At 37.6% G+C, this 23,145-nt stretch overlaps 1 protein-coding gene and 1 long non-coding RNA gene across 2 annotated transcripts; both read right to left on the bottom strand.

Moving 5' to 3' along the window:
• Positions 1-9,981: 9,981 nt before the first annotated feature.
• On the bottom strand, positions 9,982-10,442 carry LOC135792949 (uncharacterized). The gene is made up of 3 exons (XR_010548496.1): positions 10,356-10,442; positions 10,195-10,300; positions 9,982-10,135 (listed from the first exon to the last, which is right to left on the bottom strand). It is a non-coding gene; the product is annotated as an uncharacterized lncRNA (long non-coding RNA).
• Positions 10,443-14,937: 4,495 nt separating this feature from the next.
• On the bottom strand, positions 14,938-16,463 carry LOC135792058 (uncharacterized). The gene is made up of 6 exons (XM_065302682.1): positions 16,379-16,463; positions 15,974-16,165; positions 15,813-15,915; positions 15,656-15,761; positions 15,231-15,415; positions 14,938-15,168 (listed from the first exon to the last, which is right to left on the bottom strand). Exons 2-6 carry the CDS (start codon positions 16,129-16,131, stop codon positions 14,938-14,940), a joined length of 783 nt encoding a protein of 260 aa, XP_065158754.1. The 5' UTR covers positions 16,132-16,165; positions 16,379-16,463.
• Between the last annotated feature and the right edge of the window lie 6,682 nt (positions 16,464-23,145).

The raw sequence follows: 23,145 nt of genomic DNA, 5'->3' as shown, positions 1-23,145 counted from the left end.
GCAAATAATGAATATCAGAGGAAATCATATTATGGTCAAAAGAAGGTCCCTCTGTGCAAACCATTCACGATATGCACTACGAATGGTTTCGTTATAGACATGCTTGGGCCATACACAGCTAATATGAACGATGCTGAAATAATGAGTCATTTTAAATGACCCAAATGGTCTGATTAAGTTGCTCAAAAAAGATGACATCATTGAAGTTGATCGTGACTTTCGGGATGTAATAGTACAGTTAGAAGAATTAGGCTTTAAAGTGCTAATGCCTACCCTCAAAGGAAAACGTAATCAACTAACCACAAATGAATCAAATGAATCCCGTTTCGTTGGGTCGTTGAAGCAGTTCATGGCATAATTAAACAAAAATATAGGCTTTTAAATCATAAATTGGACAACAAATTGCTTCCAAAGACAAGTGTTTTTTGCAGAATTGCTTGTTTTTTGAATAATGAATTTGGTACAGGACTTGATTCTGATCTCGACCTCTCTGAGAAAATTATTGCTGCCATAAACTGAAAAAAAAATCACGATAATACCTTAGCCTCGGAGGTAGAAACTATTCGTTGGGCGAGAAGAAAAGTTCCTTTTGCAGCAATAACTTCAGATTTATTAACTGATTTTCCTGAATTGACGGAACAAGAACTCAAAATTCTTTTTACTGGATCATATCAAACGTGTCTCAAGCGGTGTCGTACTTAGCTGAAATGATGGATGAAAACGGAATGCTGAAGCTTTATTATTTACTGATCACTCCTAATATTATAAAATTCGAAGGCAGATCTCGACACATTAACTCAAAAACATATCGTTTTATTGAATATCAGCCAGACAAGAATGATATCTCTGGAATAACTCGATACTGTTGTGATTGTGCAAATGGTAGACGAACTGTTGGATGCAGCTCACCCATTGCTGCTATTATTTATTATTTATCTTACGCTCGATATTTAGTTAAAATTGTAAAACCTGCTGAGATACTTAGTCGTCTGTTTATCGATGAGAAAGTTAGTGTCGTAGTAAATGACGACCGTGATGAAGAATAAAGTTATTGTGTCTATTAAAATTTTTATATTTCTTGTATTCTAATTCAAAATTATTCGCAGTTGTTTGGAAAAATATAAAATTCACCTCCAAATGTGTTTTGAATCATTTATAGCCTTTTTCCATACTTAATGTTCGTGATCCATTATTTTTATCTTTTGAAATGATAGTTTTGGTAATAAAAATGTATTTTTTCTAGCAAAAAAAAAAAATAAGTGTGTTAAAACGCAGAATTACAGCGACGCGGATAAGTTTCCAGGGCTTCGCCCCTCGGTACGCACTGCAGCGTCTGCATTGCCACCGCTTGAACAATCTTTATCGCCTGCCCCGGTCGCGCTTCGCTCATTCTCTGCCAGCTCCGTCTGCACACATTACAGACGCTCTTTTACAGGCAATGCAGGGGCTAATGCCTATGTTCACCAACATGCTGCTGCAAGCGGTAGCTTCTCTCAGCCCGGCCCCCTCGCATCAGGCCATATTCCAACCGACACCGCTTTCGCAAACGCAGTAGGGCGTCTCTCCAGTTTCTTCTTCGTCCCTCTCTTACAGTCTTCTCTCTTCACTACCCGATAACCACGGCTAGGAAACCGCTACGCATCGTCACATGGAACGCGAACGGTATGCGTTCGCATACCCCGGAATTTGAGCTGTTCCTCGAAGACAACAACATCGATATTGCGTGCGTCACCGAGACGCGGCTATCAGGCAAGCACTCGCTCTTCCTCAGAAATTACGCTACAGTCCGCCGAGACAGGCCCGGCCCTGTACTCGCAGGCGGTGTCGCCATATTTGTTCGCAGGGGCATTAACTTCCAGCAGATCGGTTCCGACACAGGTACAGTCGAGACCGTCGGCGTCAAGCTCTGGGAAATTTTCACCGTTCCCAACAGCGCCCCAGTCATCGTTGCTGGCGATCTTAACGCCAAACACAGGGCATGGAACTGCGTCGGTAACAACAACAATAACGGTCGCAAACTTCATAGCGCGACCCTGCACCATAACATCGCGGTTTACGCTCCTGACGTCCCGACACACTATCCCGTCAACACCCGCTGTCGCCCCGACATTCTCGACTTGTTTGTTACGGCGAGAACAAACGTACGCTCTGTCGCGGTCCTCTCCGATTTAGGCTCCGACCATTTGCCGGTAGTTATGGAAATTCAGCAAGGTGCCCCGAATCTCCGGCAAGAGGTTTCCACAGTCGATTGGACCATGGTTCAGTTTCTGTTGGAAAAATCCTCCCTCCCGTGCCCTATCATTTCGTCCACTGACGACGTTGACACCGCCATAGACTCACTCTCAACCAAGCTAAATGCTATCGTCACCCGAGCAACTATCACGCGCATGATCCGGCCCGGTCACATCAGCCTTCCTGACGATGTGCTCGAGCTCATACGCCGCCGCAACCGGCTCAGAAAGCGGTGGCACCGCTCGCGAGCCAACGAACTGCGCCACCCTCTCAACATCCTGTGCAAAGAAATCAAGAGTCGGATCGCTCAACTTATGAGCGAACGTAAAGAGGCGTATTGCGCCGAAGCGGAAGAAAGCCCGAAAGCGGCGTTCCGTATCGCACGCAAATTCCGCCGATGGGCCACACAGCTGCCCCCTCTTCGCGTTGGTAACAGAATGTTCCACGCAGACGCGGAAAAAGCGGAGATATTTGCGGAATCGCTCCACAACCAGTGCCAGCCCAACGAGTGCACAGCAGAGCACAGCGAATTTCACCGCGAGGTCGAAGAATCTGTGTCGAACTTCCGCTTCCCACAGTTCACACCACGAATCGCCACTCCCGACGAGATCGAAAACCACATCCGTGCTTTGAAAAGCCGGAAAGCACCCGGCATGGACGACATCAGTAACAGAGTACTGAAGAGTTTGCCGAAAAAGTTCCGGGTAAACATCTGCGTCATCGTGAACGGCATGCTGCGACTCGGTTACTTCCCCGATGCGTGGAAGGAAGCCGTGGTCGTTTGCATCCCAAAACACGGCAAACCACACTCGCAACCGGACAGCTTTCGCCCGATCAGCCTGTTATCTGCGCTGTCCAAGCTGGCAGAGGGTGTCATACTTACGCGACTACAAGAGCACATCGACGCACACAACATCATCCAAGCCGACCAGTGCGGCTTCAGGAAAGAGCACGGCACACTCCACCAGGTACTCCGGGTCACCGAGTACGTCGCCGAAAACCTAAATCGGCGTCGCCATATAGCCATTCTCCTGCTTGAACAAATGTTAGACAAACCTGTACATAGCTATTTCGACCATCGGGCTTGACAGAGAACATAAAATGGTTGTACTATTATACAAAAATGTTACAACAACATAAATGTTTAATAATATTGTTAGAATTCAATTTTTCTTCAAATTTAGAGATCATTTTTTCAAAAGCACCTTGATTTGAAAGCAAGATAAAAATTTTCAAATATTTGCCTCAATATATATGAATCATTCAAAAGGACCAAATTAAATTGAGGAAATGTATAATAAATAACCAAATTAGTAAATAGTATACAGTAGAATCCGTTTATTATGACTCCGCCTATAGTGACCAACCGGTTATTATGACGTATTAGTGTAGATAGTTTAGTTTTCATATAAAATTCTTTATAAAAAAATGGTTGTTTGTAAAGTAGGTTTACGATCGAGATGTTTACGTGATAACGTCTTATTGGTGATATAAGTTTTTTTTGTTGCAATTGTTGTAACACTTCACTTGCACTTCACAGGTGCTAGTAACTTAACCTCCGGCTTTGCAAAACCCATGGGTACCGAATTGCAAGTTGACTGATGTTTCCGATCCGTGCCTGATATGTGCTTTACTCCAGCTTTTACCTTTTAATGGAAAACAAGATTCTTTCAGAGCTTGACAGCACTTCCATTCTCAACGAGGAGTAATGGGATCCGTTTCTGGCGGTCAATTCCCTCCAAAAGTCGACTCAACTTGGCTGCTTCTTTGGTTTCTTTAGCTTGCTTCCGGCCACAAGAACAAAACTGGATTAGATTGACCCCCTCGTGCAGAATTTCAACGGCGGCTGCTTGCATCATGATGTAATTAGAGTGGTATTTAAACTAACATGAATCGTTATAGGCTTCTGGAACCCATTTGTTGCGTCCTTACTTTCTGCATTTTTTCTTCAGAATGTACGAACAAATTCAAGTGGTTCTTAGCGTGATGCTTCAGTCCTCACATCCGCCTGTTTCATGCTATATTTGAAGAGTGTCACACGATGCCACTAGCACTTGTGTTGCCCGAAGCGTGAAATGTATTGAGCGCTTGCGTTGCCGACTCGCACTGAAGAAGAAGTCTGCAGCCACTCGTGCGTGCTTTGCCCTTAGTTCTAATTTTTCCATCCCTTTCAGATCGTCATCGAGCCTCGGAAACTTCGCCGTAGACGTGCGTTATGGTCTATGTGATGTCTTAGTAAATCTTCATACCGGAAAATGTCACAACTTGCTTATTCGATAATAGTTTTGCTTCCTAGAAGGAAGGAGCATTATTTGATGTGCTGCCTTGAGATCCTAGTTTTGTCACGGGAAAAATATCAACGCACCTCAAAGTTTTGCAAAAAGTTGCGCATGTTAAATTATAGCTCACGCGAAGATAAATGTAACGTGTATTGAAACAACCAAAAAAATCGCATCGGGTGTCCAGTACCAAGAGTGACTCACAAAAGCGAGTATGACTTCCATTAACATGGATGCGCTAGATGTGCAACCTTGTGCCTTGGTAAAGGTAATAAAGAAGCTAATGACAAAACACCTTGATTCTAACTATTCCTTGGTTCCTTTGCGTGCATCAGTAGATCCATGTTTCATCGACGGTCACGACACGACGCAAAATTTCTTCGGTTGCGGCTTGTTATCCGGTAGGCATACGCGACACCCATTGCGTCTACAGCTTCTTCAGCTATTTCGCGGTCTGCCAATACGAGATCGTGGACTTTTATCACGTTATCCTCCGGGTGGTAGCCGTTTTGGGGTACCTGGGCGTGGCTTATCAAAACCAACAAGTGGCTTTAACGAGGGCATTAAAACATATAAATTGTTTCGTGGAACAAACGTAGCGCGAGCGGTCAATCAATCAAATCTTTAACAACGTTAAAACAACTTAACAACAAGGAAAAACAAATTTTAAGCGCCTTTGAGTTTACCGCGCAGTTTCCTTCCAAAAACAAGAATCCGTTACGTGTGGCCTTGTGGCGTAGTCGGCTGGCTGCGCGTGTAAGAGCTGCGTGCGGAAGTAGAGAAGGATACTGGGAGTGCGGAGAGAAGACAGGCAGGAGGGGAGTCGAGTTGAGAACGCGGCAGAGTGACGGCAGTGTAAAAAGGAAGAAGTTGAGATCGTGAAAACTCTCGTAGACGTTGTATACTGAGGAAATAAACTAGAGATTTTAAATTAGGGACCATATGCAGAGTTATTTTAACATCGGAAGTGGGATAAATTGAGAATAGGGCTTCACACGAGGCGAGAGTGACGAGACTATCAAATATGTCTCGGTATCGTCTCGAAAAGCGATACGAGACCGAGACGATAATACGAGAAAATTTCGGTATCACATTTAATGGTTTTAAGTGTAAAGAAAAAATTGTAGATCTTGCTGTGTTCAAAAGTTTAATCATTTAATTGCTCCAAAATTACATACATAGTTTAAAATATTAATTTCTGAGTGCATAATTTTTAATTGTAAATATATTTTAATGTTTCAAATTTTAAACGTTAATGTACACAAGGGTACAATAATCAAGTTTATTTTGTGTTGAACTGGCGCACGCCCTCAATTCCTAATAATTCATCACGCACTATTGCATAAATTTTATTTGACACAATCTATTATATACACTTACTCAGTGAAATTTTTCACAGATGGTCAGCAGATTTTATATATTGGACCTTTTCTTATTATTCTAATTACAACTTCATAAAAAAAAGTTTAACGAAACCAAAAGCGAGACTCGGACTGTGGTCTCGATGTCGCCGAGAAGTTTTTGAAACAGTCTCGTCTCGGTATCGTCTCGCTTTTCCAACGCACGGCTCTAATGATTGCAACACCACCGAAAACCCAGGGCATTCTCGGGACATAACCATCGACGACACCACCGGCGGAGGTTTGAATTTGCGCGAACTGCTTTCGTGGACATACACCGAGAACCGGCGTCACAATGAAATCGTCGCCGGCCTTGCGCGCCAAGCACAACAGGTCTCTGCGACGATCATCATGCCAGACGTACTGCGAAATGGACGCACCTTCTCCGGCGTAAGCGACCAACCGGAGAAGTGGCTGGAGACCTTGCGCAGGATCACCACGCTCCACGTCATCCTGGACTCATACATGCTGGAGACGGCGCGCACCCGACTGAAAGAAGAGGCCAGACACTGGTATGCATTGAGCGCAACCCAGATGAACACGTTTAGCGAGTTTGTTACAGAGTTTTGCGGAGGCGTTTTGCGAGCATAAAAGCCTGACGGAGCGCTACGCGGTGATGATCGCTCGAGTCCAGCGCCCCGGCGAGGCGACCGACGCTTACGTATATGAGAAGGCCTCGCCGCAAACTAGATCTTAACCATGGAGAGACATGCGTACAGATAACGGTCGGGTTGTTTTCTAAAGACACAGCCAACGCCGTAGCGCTCAACCGATACATGAGTGTCAACGATTTACTTCACGACGTTTTAAGATTGGAGAAGATATCTCTTGACCGGCGACGGGCCCACAGGCAGCCCATTAGGCAAGGTGAGGGGCTCTCGACGCCGGAGCGGACTACCCCAATGCCAACAACCATGTCTTCCCGGGAAATTCCCACTAGCACCTCATGGCGTACATCAACATCAGCGGCAATGCAAGACCAACCAGCCGCCGCGGCAAGACTCCCAGCTCGAGACAGGGACGGACAGCCGTTATGTTTCCATTGCCAATGCTACGGTCACGTCGCACGCTATTGCTATTCGCCTCCAGTTACCGCCGCAGTTAAACAAGAGATCCCCGAAACCCAGGCACAGTTCCACGTCGCCCTACCAAAAGAGGAGTGTGGTAAGTACCTGAACGAAGCTTCCATAGGGGGAAACCACACAGTGATGGCCTACGTAGATCCGGGGAGTACTATGTACACGTTCAGAGAGAGCATCGGGTTGACAAAACGACTGAAGATGCTGCCACACGTGACCTCTTTGCAAGGTTTTGGCCAAAAGACGGTGGAGACCAAGGGTAAGGTAGAGACCACAGTAAATATTGATGACGTGTGCGAGCAGGTACAGCTACTCGTCGTGAAGGACGCTGCCCAGTCTTTTGACCTGTTGCTGGGAAAAACGCTCTTAGATCTATCAGCCGTCGCTTTCGTGAAAATCGGTTTGGTGCTTAGGGTGGGCTACAGCTCCCAGGAACCGTTTCTGGCCTTATGACAAAATGCGTTATCGCATTTTGAGAAGCCCAGGAAGGTACCAGTGCACACGCTGGGGAAAGCAACTCGTGACGGACCATACGATGCCTACCTGGTCCTTGTGGACTCCGAAACCGGTCAGCTGAAAATTCCCGCCAGTGCAATTCCCAAAATGCAGCCCGAGAGCCAAGTTGCAGAGATCCGGGAAGGGTTGAAGTCAACGGGGGTGTGGACAACCCCACCGAGATGGTGGGTGGATGGTGGTGAGATGGTTATCGCGTACCCATTGCACTCGAAGATTTGTGCGTTGGTACTTCGGACGTCGCAGGGCCCGCAATCGGCCAAGGGGTGTGTTCCGAACATGCCGCTATGAACGTCAATAATTCAACGTCTGAGCCTGTCGCGCAGTCAAACAACCACCAGCATGAGAATGACATGTCGAACGGACTCAGCTTGCTAATCAAGCACAAGAGTTTCAAGTCGGAGCATCGCGACAAGCATTGTGATCTCCAGAATCGCAGCAAGGACCACAAGAGCTCCAAGGACAAGGATATTCAAGGAGTACGAGAGAAGACAGGCCAGAGGGGAGTCGAGGAGAGAACGCGGCAGAGAGAGACGGCAGTGTAAAAGGGGAGAAGTTGAGATCGTGAAACCTATAGAAATAATTAGAGAATAAAATAGAGACTTTTGAATTAGAGACCTTATGCGGAGTTATTTCTTAACATGAATTTTATTTAAACTTAACTGCAATCTATATGATAACTTAAACTTAATTTTTGCTGATAACAATTACTTAACATTAACACTGCATTTCAATAAAGCTACTATTATCAGACGGAAGATTTTACATCACCTCGACTCACTTATAGTTAAATCAAGGATCATCAATTTTTTGAAAAAGTTACAATTTCAAAAGTGTAAAACACCTTTCGATTAAAAATATTGATGGATTACCAAAGTTAGTAGCAATAGTAAATTTTTCTTGAACAAAGATATCATTACTATTTATTATTTTGGCATGGTTGTTAGTGATAAGAATATAATTCTTTTTGCCACTCCACAATTAATCATTGACATATTTTTGAATTATTGTAATTATAATTCGGGAGTTGGTTAAAAAATTGCATTACATATATTAAATTATTTGGGTTCAAATAATATATAGAAAAAGATAGAGAAACTTGGGATATATCATCATCATCAAATATCGTTGGTAAGAAAGTCATAAAGTATTTTCACACCTATAATTTGTTGAAAGGTGAAAATGGATTTAAACTGGTAAACTGGTGTTATTAGATAAATCATTATCAGATATTGATTTTTATGCTGAGCGCGCTTCTATTGATTGGCATTTACAAGGTAAGTCCATTATTATTTTCTTACATCACTCGCCGAAATTGAAACAGTATAAATTTTAAATTAAAATGAAACATCATAAAAACACCCGCGTAAAATCACTGAATAAAGAAATACATAAATTTACAATCAAATTGAATGCGCTCAGATTTCGCACGAATAAATATAATGAACTCCAATGTGTTATTTGGATTGTTGGCTACATTTTCCAATTTTGGAATTATTGTAATTATAATTCAGGTTAGTTAAGAATTGCATTACATATATTAAATTATTTGGGTTCAAATAATATATAGAAAAAGATAGAGAAACTTGGGATATATCATCATCATCAAATATCGTTGGTAAGAAAGTCATAAAGTATTTTCACACCTATAATTTGTTGAAAGGTGAAAATGGATTTAAACTGGTAAACTGGTGTTATTAGATAAATCATTATCAGATATTGATTTTTTATTTTCAAATATTTTTATTTAAGGTAATGATAAATTCTAAAATTTTTCTACTTCCACCTGTAAAGCGCCAGTTTTTCCACGGTTTTTAGACACAAAAAGTGATACTTTATATACGGACGGCCAAGCAGCCGCCTGCGCATTTGCCTTCGGAGCAGCACAAGACGGTATGCTTGTATCGGAGGGGCACGATGTGAACCGAAGCGTCACATGGGCCGGTGCGCGTCATGGCACTTATAACCTTACAGTTTGTAAAAGTGTGCGAGCAAATTTCGATGATTTAAAATACAAAAGTTGAAATATAAAAACCGCAACGTGGATCTAAAGTGGAAGTAGAAAAAATAGCGTAAGCACCTCGTGGCTAAAAGTTATTAAAGACTCGTTTAGCCACTTGTCACTTAATATACTATTATTCAATACACTTAAAAAATACTATAGTATCTGATTGTTGTTTCCTTTCATACACTTATCTTGCAATCGTGCAAACCACTTTTTTACTAACTCGCCTACAAACACAATCGTTGCCAGCATTAATCCACAAAACCAAATTGACATTATTCCTGTTATTTCCTTAATGTTTATTTGCCTAAATTCATTGTTATCATCGGTCTGTTTTAAGTAATGTTGTTTTCGTGTATCATTTGCAATGTATACGGCCTAAAAATCGTTTCATTCACTAACTAATTAACTTACTAATGCATATTGATTATTTTATACTTGCCTGTACCTCCCAAAACTTAATTATTCCTGTATCAAGACATTTACTAACTAATTTATTGTACGTCGGTAAAAGTACAGAGTTCCTTCGAAATAGGGAAGCAATGTATTGCATGGGCATTGCTTCTCGCATTAACTGATAGTTACCGAGGCGTTCAAGCGTAAAATATGGATCGATCGTAAAAAAAGCTTAAAAATAATTACGTAAATTGAAATAGTTTGTAGTAACAAAATATATAAATACGTACAGTGTCTTGAAACGTCAATAAAGTACGCAAACTTCTTGTCATTAAGTGTTGGCAGGTCAACATTGTTGATTTTTCGGAAATTTCGATGTATTGTTTTAAATGGTTCCTGAAAGAGAATAAAATTTAGCAAATTTTCAATTTGCATCAATTTTAAAACGTACAGATTCTTCATATTCATATATGTCAGCTATACTCGAGAATTCAGAATACCATATTAAGTTACTTTTTGCTAGATGCTCAAATGTTTCAATCGCATCTATGTACCTGAAATGGTAAACTAATATTTAGAAATATAATATCCTAGTTAAAAAATTGTATTACCTGGGTTTCATAATTACTACAGCAAGTTTAGAGGAGAAAAACACGTTTATTATGATCGCAGCAATCAAAATCGCAGATAAAACAGCTTTGAAGTGATTCAATTCGGTGAAATTATTTGGTTGTCCAAGCATCGTACGAATTATAATCAAATATTGCATTCTTTTTCTAGAATGCATTATTTTGGATGTGTAACTAAAAATATTAATACATGTATAGATAATTGATTTATTAATTAAATTTATTTTATACTTAAATAATTTTGTAACTAAAAACAGCACCATATAGACAAGTAATGTTACTATCCATGTTTCTTTTTTAAAAATACGAATTATAATCCATTCATCAACCTCCCTAAAAATTGTTTATTAGATTAATTTTAAGAATTAACGTTTTTTTGTTTAGCATTTAGCATATTATTGAGTATACTTTGGTTTTGGTACGAGTAATGTTGGTTTGGATATTGATATTGTACTTGCATAGTCACCGTAAGATGCTCTGAGACTTGTGTATAAAGCAGCTAAAATTATCAAATGTTAATATTATATTGCATGAAATTGATTTTTTCCTGACGCACAGCTAGCAACATCTGCCCTATCTTCAGCAAACATCTTTAACACTCCTGTCCCTGTCCAGTTTTTATAAATATCACCTAGATTTTTTCTCTGACTCCTGTCAAAGTATACGGTTGCATTGTGATGTTTTGCATATTCGATTAACAAGTTTTCTTCTATAAAACAATTTAAAAACTAAAATATTCGGCTTTTTTGTTTATTAAAGAGCGAATTACCTATATACGTCTGTGGTAAAAAGTCACCAGCAGTAACAGTAATAACACGACCATATTGATTAGTAATCTTATCAGGAAACAAATTATTTCCGTTTGTAAAACTATAATTGTTAATATTCCATGTGTCTAACAAAATTGCTTCGTTATTATTTGTTTTCCCAACATATTTATGGGTATACAGATTAAATCGTTCACTAATTGGAGTTTCTTCGGAAATTACTAACAAGTTGGTGATAAATTTTATCGCCGGACTCATAAATATCTCATTAAACTTGTTAGACTCATTTTCTTTTAAGTAGAAAATATATTTTCTATTGGAATATGATATGTGTGGTATATGCATACGAATAAATCTTTCAAAATTTTCTAAAGTTTCTGTCGGATTGTCAGTTTTATAAATAAAAATGTCTTTGCATTGAGTATATTTAAAATCAGATGAATTAAATGTTTTGTTAGTTGATACAAACATGTTTGTTGTGGAATTCAAGTGAAGGAAATCGCCACTCGAAAATTGCAGAACACAATTTGAGTTAAAATATTGATTAATTATTAGATTTACTAACAGTATTAAATTTTGTTTAGATGACATATTCAATTTTTATATATTTATATTTATTGGTAGCACAGAAGTCAAAATATGAGGAACCTTTCAGCTCTACAATGAGTAAAAATGTTTTTCAAACGTTGGGAATAACCGAGCAATTTCAATAAATATATATAATTTCGAATGTTACGCTAGGGAAGTCACTTTCTTTAAGGTGTGGAAAAAGAAAGTAGTTCTTAAAATGACATGTTTGACAAAATATTTGATTTCGAAAGAAACATCTATTTAACATATCTAAATTGTCAGTATTGTAAAAGTTACAATAAAAAGTAATATTTAATTATATTAAAATAATATTGTTTATTTCTAAGTTTATTCAATTATTCAATGTGTTACACACCTAACACATTTATCACGCAACCATGCAATCCACTTTTTAGCTTTCGTGCATGCACTAATTGTTTCGAATAAAAACACAATAGACGCCAGACATAATCCACCACACCACATCATCAAAATGCCTGATATTTGAGCTACGTTTAATTGCGTAAATCGCTCAACTTCTTTGCTGTGTCTTAAGTAACTTTGTCGTAGGGTATCATTAGCGATATACGCCGCCTAAAATCGGTTTATGATTGCTGTTTATACAAATATATTTACGCAGTTATTTGTTTACTTACTTCTAGTTCCCAATATTTGATTAAACCTGTAGACAGACATTCGCCGAGCAATTTATTGAACGACGGTAAAAGTACGGCATTTCGACGGAAAATTGGAGAGATGTATTGCAGTGTCATTGGTTCATGCATCAATTGAAAGTTTTTAAACGCTCGTAAGTGAAATATGAATCCATTGTAAAATAAGCTAGAAATTTATATACATTTGTGTTAAATGTGTGTTAATTAGTAAAAATAGATTTTTATACTTACAATGCATGGAAACATCAACAACATAAGCGAATTGTTTGTTATTTAGTGTATACAAGTCATCATTGTCGATTTGTATATATTTTTGAAACAATCTTTTAAATGGTTCCTATATAAATACATTTAATTAATAAATTGATTGTATTTATAAAATTCATAACATACGTACAACTTCCTCTAATTCAAATACTTTTGCTGGTGCATAGAATTCAGAGTACCAAATTAAATCACTTTTTGCAAGTTGATCGATCGTTTCAATTTTATCTGTGAACCTAAGATTTAAAGTAAATTTGAAATTATTTTAAGTAAAAATATAAATATGATGCTTACTTGGGTTGCATAACAATAACTGCCAGTTTAGAGTTGAAAAATATGTGAAGTATTATTGTGCTTATCAAAATAATGGAAAATACCACTTTGAAATGATTTAATTCGGTGGATTTACTTGATTGTCCAAATAAAGTCCGAATTATAACTAAATATTGTATTCCTTTTCTATTATACAAACGTTTGGCAATGTAACTAAAAGAGTTTTAACTTTATTTCTGGATTTATATAATTAAAAGTTATATTTTACTTGAATAGTTTAGTAAAAAAATACAAAACTATATAGACGAGAAAAGAGAGTAACCATGCATAGGGTTGAAATGCGCGGATGATCATCCATCCATCCGGGTGCCTACGAATTCAAATTTTTGTTAGTGTTTAGTAAATTTATCGCCAGGTTGCAGTGCGAACCTGCAAATCGAGCAAAATTTCGCAGACATAAATGGACAGAAGGAAAGCAAACCTCGTGCCTCATGCCACATTCATCGTACGATTGTCAAGTAAAAAGTGCGTGTGTTTACGAGAAATAAAAATTGTGGTTTGGTGCGAACAAAATATTAGAAGTACGACTTTTAACAATAGTTTACAAATATATTATAAGGTATGATGTAGATTTTCTTCTAAATTTCTTGAATTTCACGCAAAATGATAAAAATAACCGCAATAAACTTGCCTTGGTTTGGGTACAATGCATGTCGACCTTGCAACTGATAACTGACTAGCCGAATCGCCATACATCGGTCGTAGATGTATATATAAAGCATCTAAAAGTATAATTATGAAGAAATCTTCTAAACATGCAAATATAATTTGAAATTCCTGGTTTACAGCTAACAATATCAGCTCGATCTTCAATAAAAGTCTTTAGTATTCCCACGCCAGTCCAATTACTATAAATCATACCTAAGTGTTTTTCATTTGTGTCAAAATATATCGTGGCATTGTGTTTCTTGCCATATTCTTTTATAAGATTAACTTCTAAAACTGATTATGTTTATTTTAATTATTATTGTTATCTATTTTACCTATATTTGTTTGTGGTAAATATGTTCCAGCACTAACAGTGATCACACGTCCATGCTGATTCTTCAACTTATCGGGAAATAAGTCATTTCCGTGAGTGAAACTCTCATTTTTAGCATGCCAAGTATCTAGAAACATGGGCTTGTTGGTCTCCGTCGTGCTGACGTATTTGTGTGTGTATAGATTAAATCTTGTTCTTTTATCAGTGGCACCTTCAGAGATTACCAGTAAATTCGTGACAAATTTCAAAGCAGGACTCTCAAATATATCATTAAATTTATTAGATTCATTATCGTTTAAATAGAAGATATATTTTCTATGTGGATACAGTTTGTATGTGTGCATACGAAGAAATCTTTCAAAATTTTCAAATGTTTCTCTTGGATTGTGACTTTTATATACAAAAAATTCCCCACATTGGTCGTAATAATTTACATCTGATGCATTAAACGACTTATTACTAGAGACAAATATATTTGCAGTATAGTTAAAGTGTAGAAAATCGTTGTTTGAAAATTGCAGCACGCATTTTGAGTGAAAATATTGATTGATTATTAAATTTATAAAGAATCTTAACATTTTCTTAGATTGCATTGCACTTTACTTATTCTGAAGTGTTGATAACTAGACACAGACTAATCTCATTAATAAGGCAGCAATAATTTATAAATTGGAATATTGTCAATTGCTAGTCACTTTTTGTTGTTGTTTATCGATCATTTCATGATTAATTTATTCGTTTAATTTAGTTTGACCAAAAAAGTTATCCAAAAAGTTGTCTATAACGTTAATAAGTACTAATTTGGATAAAGTTATCAGTATTTATGGAGTAAATTCTCGTTTGTCCCATGTTTTGAATCTATCTTTAAAAGTTTGATTTTTGTTAGTATCTCGATTATAAACACAACACTTGATAAACACAATCCAATGAACCATATGATTAGTATTCCGGAAATTTGTGCAACGTTTAAATCTATAAATTCATCAACTTCTTTGGTTTGACTCAAGTAATTTTGTCGCGCCGCATCGTCAGCAACTACATTTGCCTAAAATTGATTAACATGATCTCACTTGATATTAAATTTGTTTTTCTAATAAAAATTCTTACTTCTAAATCCCAATATTTGATGAGTCCAGTAGCCAGACATCTTGAAACAAACTTGTTTATCGAAGGAACGAGTACCGAATTTCGTCGGAAATAAAGTGATATGTATTGGTACGACAATGTTTCACGCATTATTTGAAAATTTTGTAGACGCTCCAGCGTAAAGTACGGATTTACCGTATAGAAATCTTGAAACAATTTCGAGAATTAACGTATTAACCTAACGAGAAATAACGTTTATTGGATTTTATAATTTTATATAATGAGTTTGACATGTTTCGCCCTGAGGGCATCTTCATAAACAGTTTATATAAAATTGTAAAATCCAATAAAAATCACGTAGAAATTTAATAAATAAATATTTTTAACTATACAATGGATTACGTATTCAGAAATGAAAGTAATCAATGAATTTAATTTATACTTACAGTATCTTGATACATCGATAACATAAGCATATTCGTTTCCTTTGAGAGTGGGCAATTGATCGTTACTGATTTCTCGAAAATTGCGATATAAAGTTTTATACGGCTCCTAAAATCAAATGAAAATTACTTGACAATATTTAACGTCTTTTAAACTCACATGTGTTTCAAATTCTATTGCGCTTGCCACGCCATTTGATGCCGAATACCATTTTAAATTACTCTTTGCTAATTGATCAAGTGTTTCAATTTTATTTGGATAACTAAAATTGAATAATTCAGTTTTATAATAATAAAAATATAATAAATGTTAGTATTTACGTGGGTTTGATAACGAGTACTGCAAGTTTCGAACTGAAAAACACGTGTAGTATTATCGTACACAACAGTATTGTGTATAATATTGCTTGGAAGTAATTATACTCGGTGTAATTATTGGGTTGTCCAATAAATGTACGAATTATAACCCAGTAGTCCATTGATTTTTTGGAATGCAAACGTTTTGCAACGTAACTTTAAAATAAAGTAGAAGTGGGAATCAAATTATCTTTAGAAGAGAATAAGTGTAACTTACTTGTAGTACTTATTAACAAAATACAATATTAAATAAACAAGCATTGTGAGTAGAAAAGCATCTACTTCGAATACATGAAGTATCATCCATCCATCTCGCTCGCTATTTTTTAAATAATTAATTAAAATGTAGTACTTTTATGTAAAACTTACTTTCTTTTTGGTACTAAGCATGTTGATTTAGATGTCGAGAATTGATTTGCAAAATCTCCATATCTTCCACCTAAATATGTATATAATGCATCTAAAATCAAGTAATTAACATTGTGAATAATTTAGGACTTTATACGTTGATTATTAAATTAACTAAGCATGCAAATGTTTTTTTCTTTGTTTTAACTTACTACTAACAACATCCGCTTTATCTTCTAAAAATGCCTTCATCATTCCCGTTCCCGTCCAATTTCCGGTAACAGAACCAACAATTTTTTCTGTTCGATTGAAATAAATCGTCGCATTGTGTTTGATTGCATATTGAGTTAAAATGTGCATTTCTAAAATTTATTATTGAATTTATTATTAATAATTGGCAATATTTTATCAAGTTATTCAATAATACCAATGTAGGTTTGTGGATAGACAGTGCCAGCATAAACAACAATCAAACGCCCCTGTTGATTACTAATTTTGTCAGGATATAAGTTGTTTCCAAATGTGAAACTATTGTTGGCCACATGCCACGTATCCAGCAAGAGTGCTTGGTTATTATCAGTTTGTCCGACGTATTTATGAGTGTAGAGATGAAACTGGTCATCTGTACGATTGTCTTTTATAATTACGATTAAATTCGTCACAAATTCTAATCCAGGGCTATCAAATAGTTCGTCAAAGTGGCCAATTTGATTGCTATCGATGTAAAATAAATACTTTCGTTTCGGAAACTTTTTTCTTGAATCCTTTCGTATGAAATTTTCAAAGTTTTCAAATGTTTGTCTTGGATTGTGACTTTTATAGACAAATATCTCCTTACATACGTCGTAATATCTAAAGTGGGATACATCGAATACTCGGTTACTGGATACTATTATAGTGGTTACATTATCAAACTGGATAAATTCGTCGTTTGCTCCAAACTGTAAAACACATTCCGGACTAAAATAACGATTCGCAATGAAATTTATGAGAAAAAGTAAACTTTGAAAGCTTTTTGTTTCCGCAATCTCAAACTCGTCCATCGCACCAAAATATTTAGTAAACATTGGATTAGAATATGTTGTTGTTGTTTTCCTGTAAATATAATTGCATGTCCGCATGTGGATCTTAATTAGATTTTTGAGTATATTTTTTTATTTCTAGTAACTAGGGATATAATTGATAAATATTTATACCGAAGAGTGCTAAATGTGGTAAATTTGTGTAAATGTCTTAATGTATTAGTATTGGAATGAAAAATCATACTTACTCGTGTACTTTCCGGAAATCTAATTGTTCGTGCTCGCGTTGACCCTACGGCATGCGTGTCGGTTAATGGTGTTACATTAATATTGTTGACCCGAACACTTACAAGTACAAATACATTAGTGGAAATTAGTTTAATGCGGAAATAAATAACTTAAACAATATCCTGTACGAGTACTTTAAATATATCTATATATGTAATAGAAAATAGTGTTTGGATTAGAAACTAAGCGAAAATTAGTAGACAATTGCCATCGTATATAACTCTACGCGTTTATCGGTTTGTGCTTATTCAAGCAACATAAAGTACCATAGCAAATAGTTCCTTTAAACTAATTACATTATTTCACTTCAGGTAACCACCGTGGCAGTAGAAGTGATGAGTCACACTAAGCGAGTTCGTCAAAAATCAATTCCACTTCGATCATCATCTCCGAAAATCAAATGACGTTTTCCGCCCAACTTGAACGATTTTCAGAATTACACTACCTAGTTGGAAATGTAAGTATCTAATATTTTCTTGCATTTGTAATTTTATAAGATACATCAAACAAGAACGAACTCATGTATATTAAAAATGTAGCAAAGTGTAATGGTTACGATCCAATAATTGTAAATCTAATTTTAAACAGGTTCAAATTTAAAAAACTTCAACGGGAAAACCTGACTTTAAACACGTTTAACGAAGCATTAGATCAAAAATACATTTTTACCTCCTTTCGATATAAATTAAATTAGAGATTTAAACAAAGTTTTGAAAAACGTAAATTTGGCAATCGCGTATAAAAACACCAACAATATTAAACAGTTGCTCAACAATATTAAACAGTTGCTGGTAACTCAAAAGATAAAAACAACATACCTATAAGAGAGTCAGAATGTCCAATTCGATTAGATAATTTGTTTTTGATCAAATATATTTCAAACTCTCGACAATTAGATTCATATGTAAGCCTAGAAATAATCCCATTACCTTTCCGCTATTTGACATAATCGCGTACAAACCATAATAGGATTAACCTAATTGTCGTGTGTTCGAAATCGAGTTTACCAAAATAGTTTTCAAAGTAGTGGGGGTGAATACTTAAACATGGGATTAAAATTTCGGATAAATTAGGAAGAAGACAGAAATTAGTTCAGTTTACAATTCTTTCGCTTGAAGAGGAAGGCTTAGCTTTCGAAATGCGCTTCGCAATCAAACAATTACTTCTGAGACTAAGTTACCTAAACTTTTCATAAGTGAAACTTATAATATAAATTAAAAATCGTAAAGATTACATGTGCATGTTTCTATCATTTGCTGTGTAGAACTGTGGAAATCTGCTTAAATTTAGGTGTTTCATTGTAGGTAATTTATTAAGCAGTACAGCATTGTATTTCTGTTGTATCCTTACAAGACTTTAGAAGTCTGTGTATAATGTGATTATTCTGGTGTTGTATCGTCCCATCTATAAAAGCACCTTAGTGTCTAGGGAAATAGTTATAGAAGTCTATGTTATCTGCGTAGAACTTTGATAATTTATTTGAAATGTAAATATTTTGTGTAAATGTATACAATTAACTAGTGTTGTCCGTGTTGAACTTCACGGCCGAGTTGAACATTTCAGGACTTCTTAAAGATATAACAGAGCAACTCAAAAAATATGCTAGGCATTAAAGAGGTACATCTCCAAAATATCTACATTTACCAGACCTTACAAATTTCTACAACATTAGATTAACAATGTTGTTACACATAATTTCGCGTATAATTTAGTTTACAATATAGGGGAGAGTAGGGTAATGGTAGTCAGCGGGAAATGGGAGTCATCCACGCATCCACGAAACAGGACAAAGCAAGTAACGCGTAAACGACGTCCCTTTCAAACCTTCAAAAGAGGATAAAAAAGGTTCTACCTCAGCACCACGTCTAGGACGATGAAGGACGATGAAGAAAATAGCTAATATTTTTTATGGTTGCACTGCTAACCAAATAAGAAAAGTGGCTTTTGGATATGCTGAAAAATTGAATTTAAAGCACATTTTTAATCAGTCCTCCAGAATGGCCTTTAGATTAGGAAACCAGAAGCGACCCGCATAAACCAAATCACAGCTTTTAATAAAAATGAAATAAGCTTGTTCTACTTGGCCAGCTAATGGATAAGTATAGATTTGTTCCGAAGAATACTTATAATTGTGACAAAACAGGCATTTAAAAAGTTCAAGCTCCTGGAAAAACTCTGGCTACCAAAGGACAGAAGAGAGTGGGATCGATAACCAGTTGGGAGGGAGGAATAAACATCACCTTGTTGTGTACTATGAGCGCGGCAGGCGGTTACATTCCACCGATGTTTATTTTCCCTAGGAAAAGGTTAACTCCTCTGCTAGAGAAGGAGGGTCCAGCAGGAGCGTTTTACAAATGCCCTAACAACGGTTGGTTTAATGAGAATCTTTTCCTTGAATGGTTGATGCATTTTAAACAGCATAGTCACATTTTTCTTTCCGTCTACGAATATTGTAAGTCCAATCACATTCATATGTTATCCCTGCCACTACACAGCACACAGAATGCATCCCTTGGACGTTTCTTTCTTTGGTCCGCTCAAAATGACCTACAAAAAAGGATATGACTTATTTTTTAAAAGCCATCTTGCCGAAAAGATAGCCCCCCATGACGAAGTATCTTTGGTGAGGAAAGCATTCAATAATGTTGCGCCTATTAGTAAAGGAGAATCAGGGTTTAGAGCTACTGGAATAGTTCCATTAAATCCTGAAGTGTTCACAGAAGAAGACTTCATGGCGGCAGAAATTCGAGATAACAACTTTTGTCGGACTTACGGAATGCGAAGGCGCACGTTCAAACGTCGGAGCATGAACGTACTTCTCCGCGCGCACACGACTATGAACGAATCTATAACTGTAGAAATAGAATACAGGGCAAGTCCGATGATTTCTAATAAGAAAAATTTAGCGTCTCAAATAGGCAGAGCGCTTAGCACGAGCCGCGCTCAAAATTGGCTCACCAAAAAGCGAGCCGTGCCTTGGATGGGAGACACGAAGTTGCATCCAATAAATATTACTATGGCTTTTTGACCAAAATTTGCAAGCTCTAACGAGCAAGGAAAACATCGGCGGTTGATACAATGGGCATTTCTATAGTGGCGCACAAATGCGAAGGCACCACGGGAGAGGTGAATTCCCATCCGAAGACTAATTTATACATCTGCGAGTTATTACTTTGTGTTTTGCAAAACTTTCAAATGTTACTACCTAATTGTCGAGGCTCGTTGCTCACGCAACATATTAGTACGAACCGTTTTGCTGAACACACGATCACTTTTCGCAATCATGGCTTCTGCACGGACTAGCATCATTGACATTGTCGCCACCGAAGAAGAGCTACGGGCATAGAGTTACATCGCAACGCACTTTCAATCAGTTGACAACGCTCCATATTCAATTTCTCGCATATGCTGAAAAATTGAATTTAAAGCACATTTTTAATCAGTCCTCCAGAATGGCCTTTAGATTAGGAAACCAGAAGCGACCCGCATAAACCGAATCCCAGCTTTTAATAAAAATGAAATAAGCAAGTTCTTTGATCTACTTGGCCAGCTAATGGATAAGTATAGATTTGTTCCGAAGAATACTTATAATTGTGACAAAACAGGCATTTAAAAAGTTCAAGCTCCTGGAAAAACTCTGGCTTCCAAAGGACAGAAGAGAGTGGGATCGATAACCAGTTGGGAAGGAGGAATAAACATCACCTTGTTTATTTTCCCTAGGAAAAGGTAACTCCTCTGCTAGAGAAGGATGGTCCAGCAGGAGCGTTTTACAAATGCCATAACAACGGTTGGTTCAATGAGAATCTTTTCCTTGAATGGTTGATGCATTTTAAACAGCATAGTCACATTTTTCTTTCCGTCTACGAATATTGTAAGTCCAATCACATTCATATGTTATCTCTGCCACCACACACCACATAGAATGCAACCCTTGGACGTTTCTTTCTTTGGTCCGCTCAAAATGGCCTACAAAAAGGATATGACTTATTTTTTAAAAGCCATGTTGTAGAAAAGATAACCTCCTATGACGTAGCATCTTTGGTGAGGAAAGCATTCAATAATGTTGCGTCTATTAGTAAAGGAGAAGTTTTGTTTAGAGCTACTGGAATAGTTCCGTTAAATCCGGAAGTGTTCACAGGAGAAGACTTCATGGCGGCAGAAATTCGGGATAACAACTTTTGTCGAACTTACGGAATGCGAAGGCGAACGTTCAAACGTGGGAGCATGAACTTGCTTCTCCGCGCGCAAACGACTATGAACGAATCTATAAGTGTAGAAATAGAATACGGGACATGTCCGATGATGTCTAATAAGAAAAACTTAGCGTCTCAAATAAGCAGAACGCTTAGCACGAGCCACGCTCAAAATAGGCTCACCAAAAAGCGAGCCGTGCCTTGGATGGGAGACACGAAGTTGCATTCAATAAATATTACTCTGGCTTTTTGACCAAAATTTGCAAGCTCTAACGAGCAAGGAAAACATCGGCGGTTGATACAATGGGCATTTCTATAGTGGCGCACAAATGCGAAGGCGCCACGGGAGAGGTGAATTCCCATCCGAAGACTAATTTATACATCTGCGAGTTATTACTTTGTGTTTTGCAAAACTTCCAAATGTTACTACCTAAGTGTCGAGGCTCGTTGCTCACGCAACATATCAGTACGAACCGTTTTGCTGAACACACGATCACTTTTCGCAATCAGCTTCTGCACGGACAAGCATCATTGACAGTGTCGCCACCGAAGAAGAACTGCGGGCATAGAGTTACAACGCACTTCCAATCAGTTGACAACGCTCCATGTTATTCAATTTCTCGCGCGGCATCAGATCCTGCGCAATTCCTTCGACTGCACAACGTGCGGGTTTGCGTGTACCTTTGTCGTGAGACAAACATCGCTGGACGGTTTTGTTTAGCAATGTCGAATCTGCGGCTCGAGTAAAAACATACGTGTAGGCACCTGCTTCGAAGATGAGCGGCTTCCGCTCATCACCACATTATCTGTTCTTCGATATTGGGTCTGCCTGCGAAAACCGTCTTAAAATGCGCGAAGAAAAGCCGCCGCGCGATTAAACTTTCACGGGAACAAAGTTCACGACTTCTGGGAGAATTCCTCGAGGAGAAAGGAGACTTTGCTATTGAGCTCGGCGAAACAATGCTTTTCAAAAGAAAGTATAAAGTTCATCGGGTTAAAAAGCAATAGTGGGTTTTTGTAGGAATTCAGGGCGGAACGCGAATGTGCTTCCTTAGAGAGGTACCGAAGCTACCACACTTCTTCCAATAATAAAAGAGTAAGGTAAGGTATTGACTTGGTTTGGAGTATCGTTTTGGTGTGGGCGTGGGGTGTAGGGAAGAGAAAGATGATACGATTTGATACAAACAAATTCACTTTCAGGCGTGTAGGTACTCCCCGAAACGCTGGGCGAATTAGACGGCCGCATCTACATGCACCACATAGTGGTGCATAAACGGATTTCGTT

The sequence above is a fragment of the Atheta coriaria genome, unplaced genomic scaffold (assembly GCF_025399875.1).
Source record: "Atheta coriaria isolate IRGN ID8LTWV9N9 unplaced genomic scaffold, Caltech_Dcor_3.1 hic_scaffold_5_pilon, whole genome shotgun sequence".
Taxonomy (NCBI): Eukaryota; Metazoa; Arthropoda; class Insecta; order Coleoptera; family Staphylinidae; genus Dalotia; species Dalotia coriaria.
Note: the sequence above shows the minus strand (reverse complement) of the source record. Positions and strands in the feature narration are given on the sequence as shown.

Coding starts and splice junctions, on each gene's coding strand:
- LOC135792058 (XM_065302682.1), bottom strand. CDS start 16,131: ATGGACTACTGGGTTATAATTCGTACATTTATTGGACAACCCAATAAT. Junction 15,916..15,973: donor GTACTCGTTATCAAACCCAC/GTAAATACTAAC, acceptor ATTCAATTTTAG/TTATCCAAATAAAATTGAAA. Junction 15,169..15,230: donor TCAAATATTGGGATTTAGAA/GTAAGAATTTTT, acceptor AATCAATTTTAG/GCAAATGTAGTTGCTGACGA.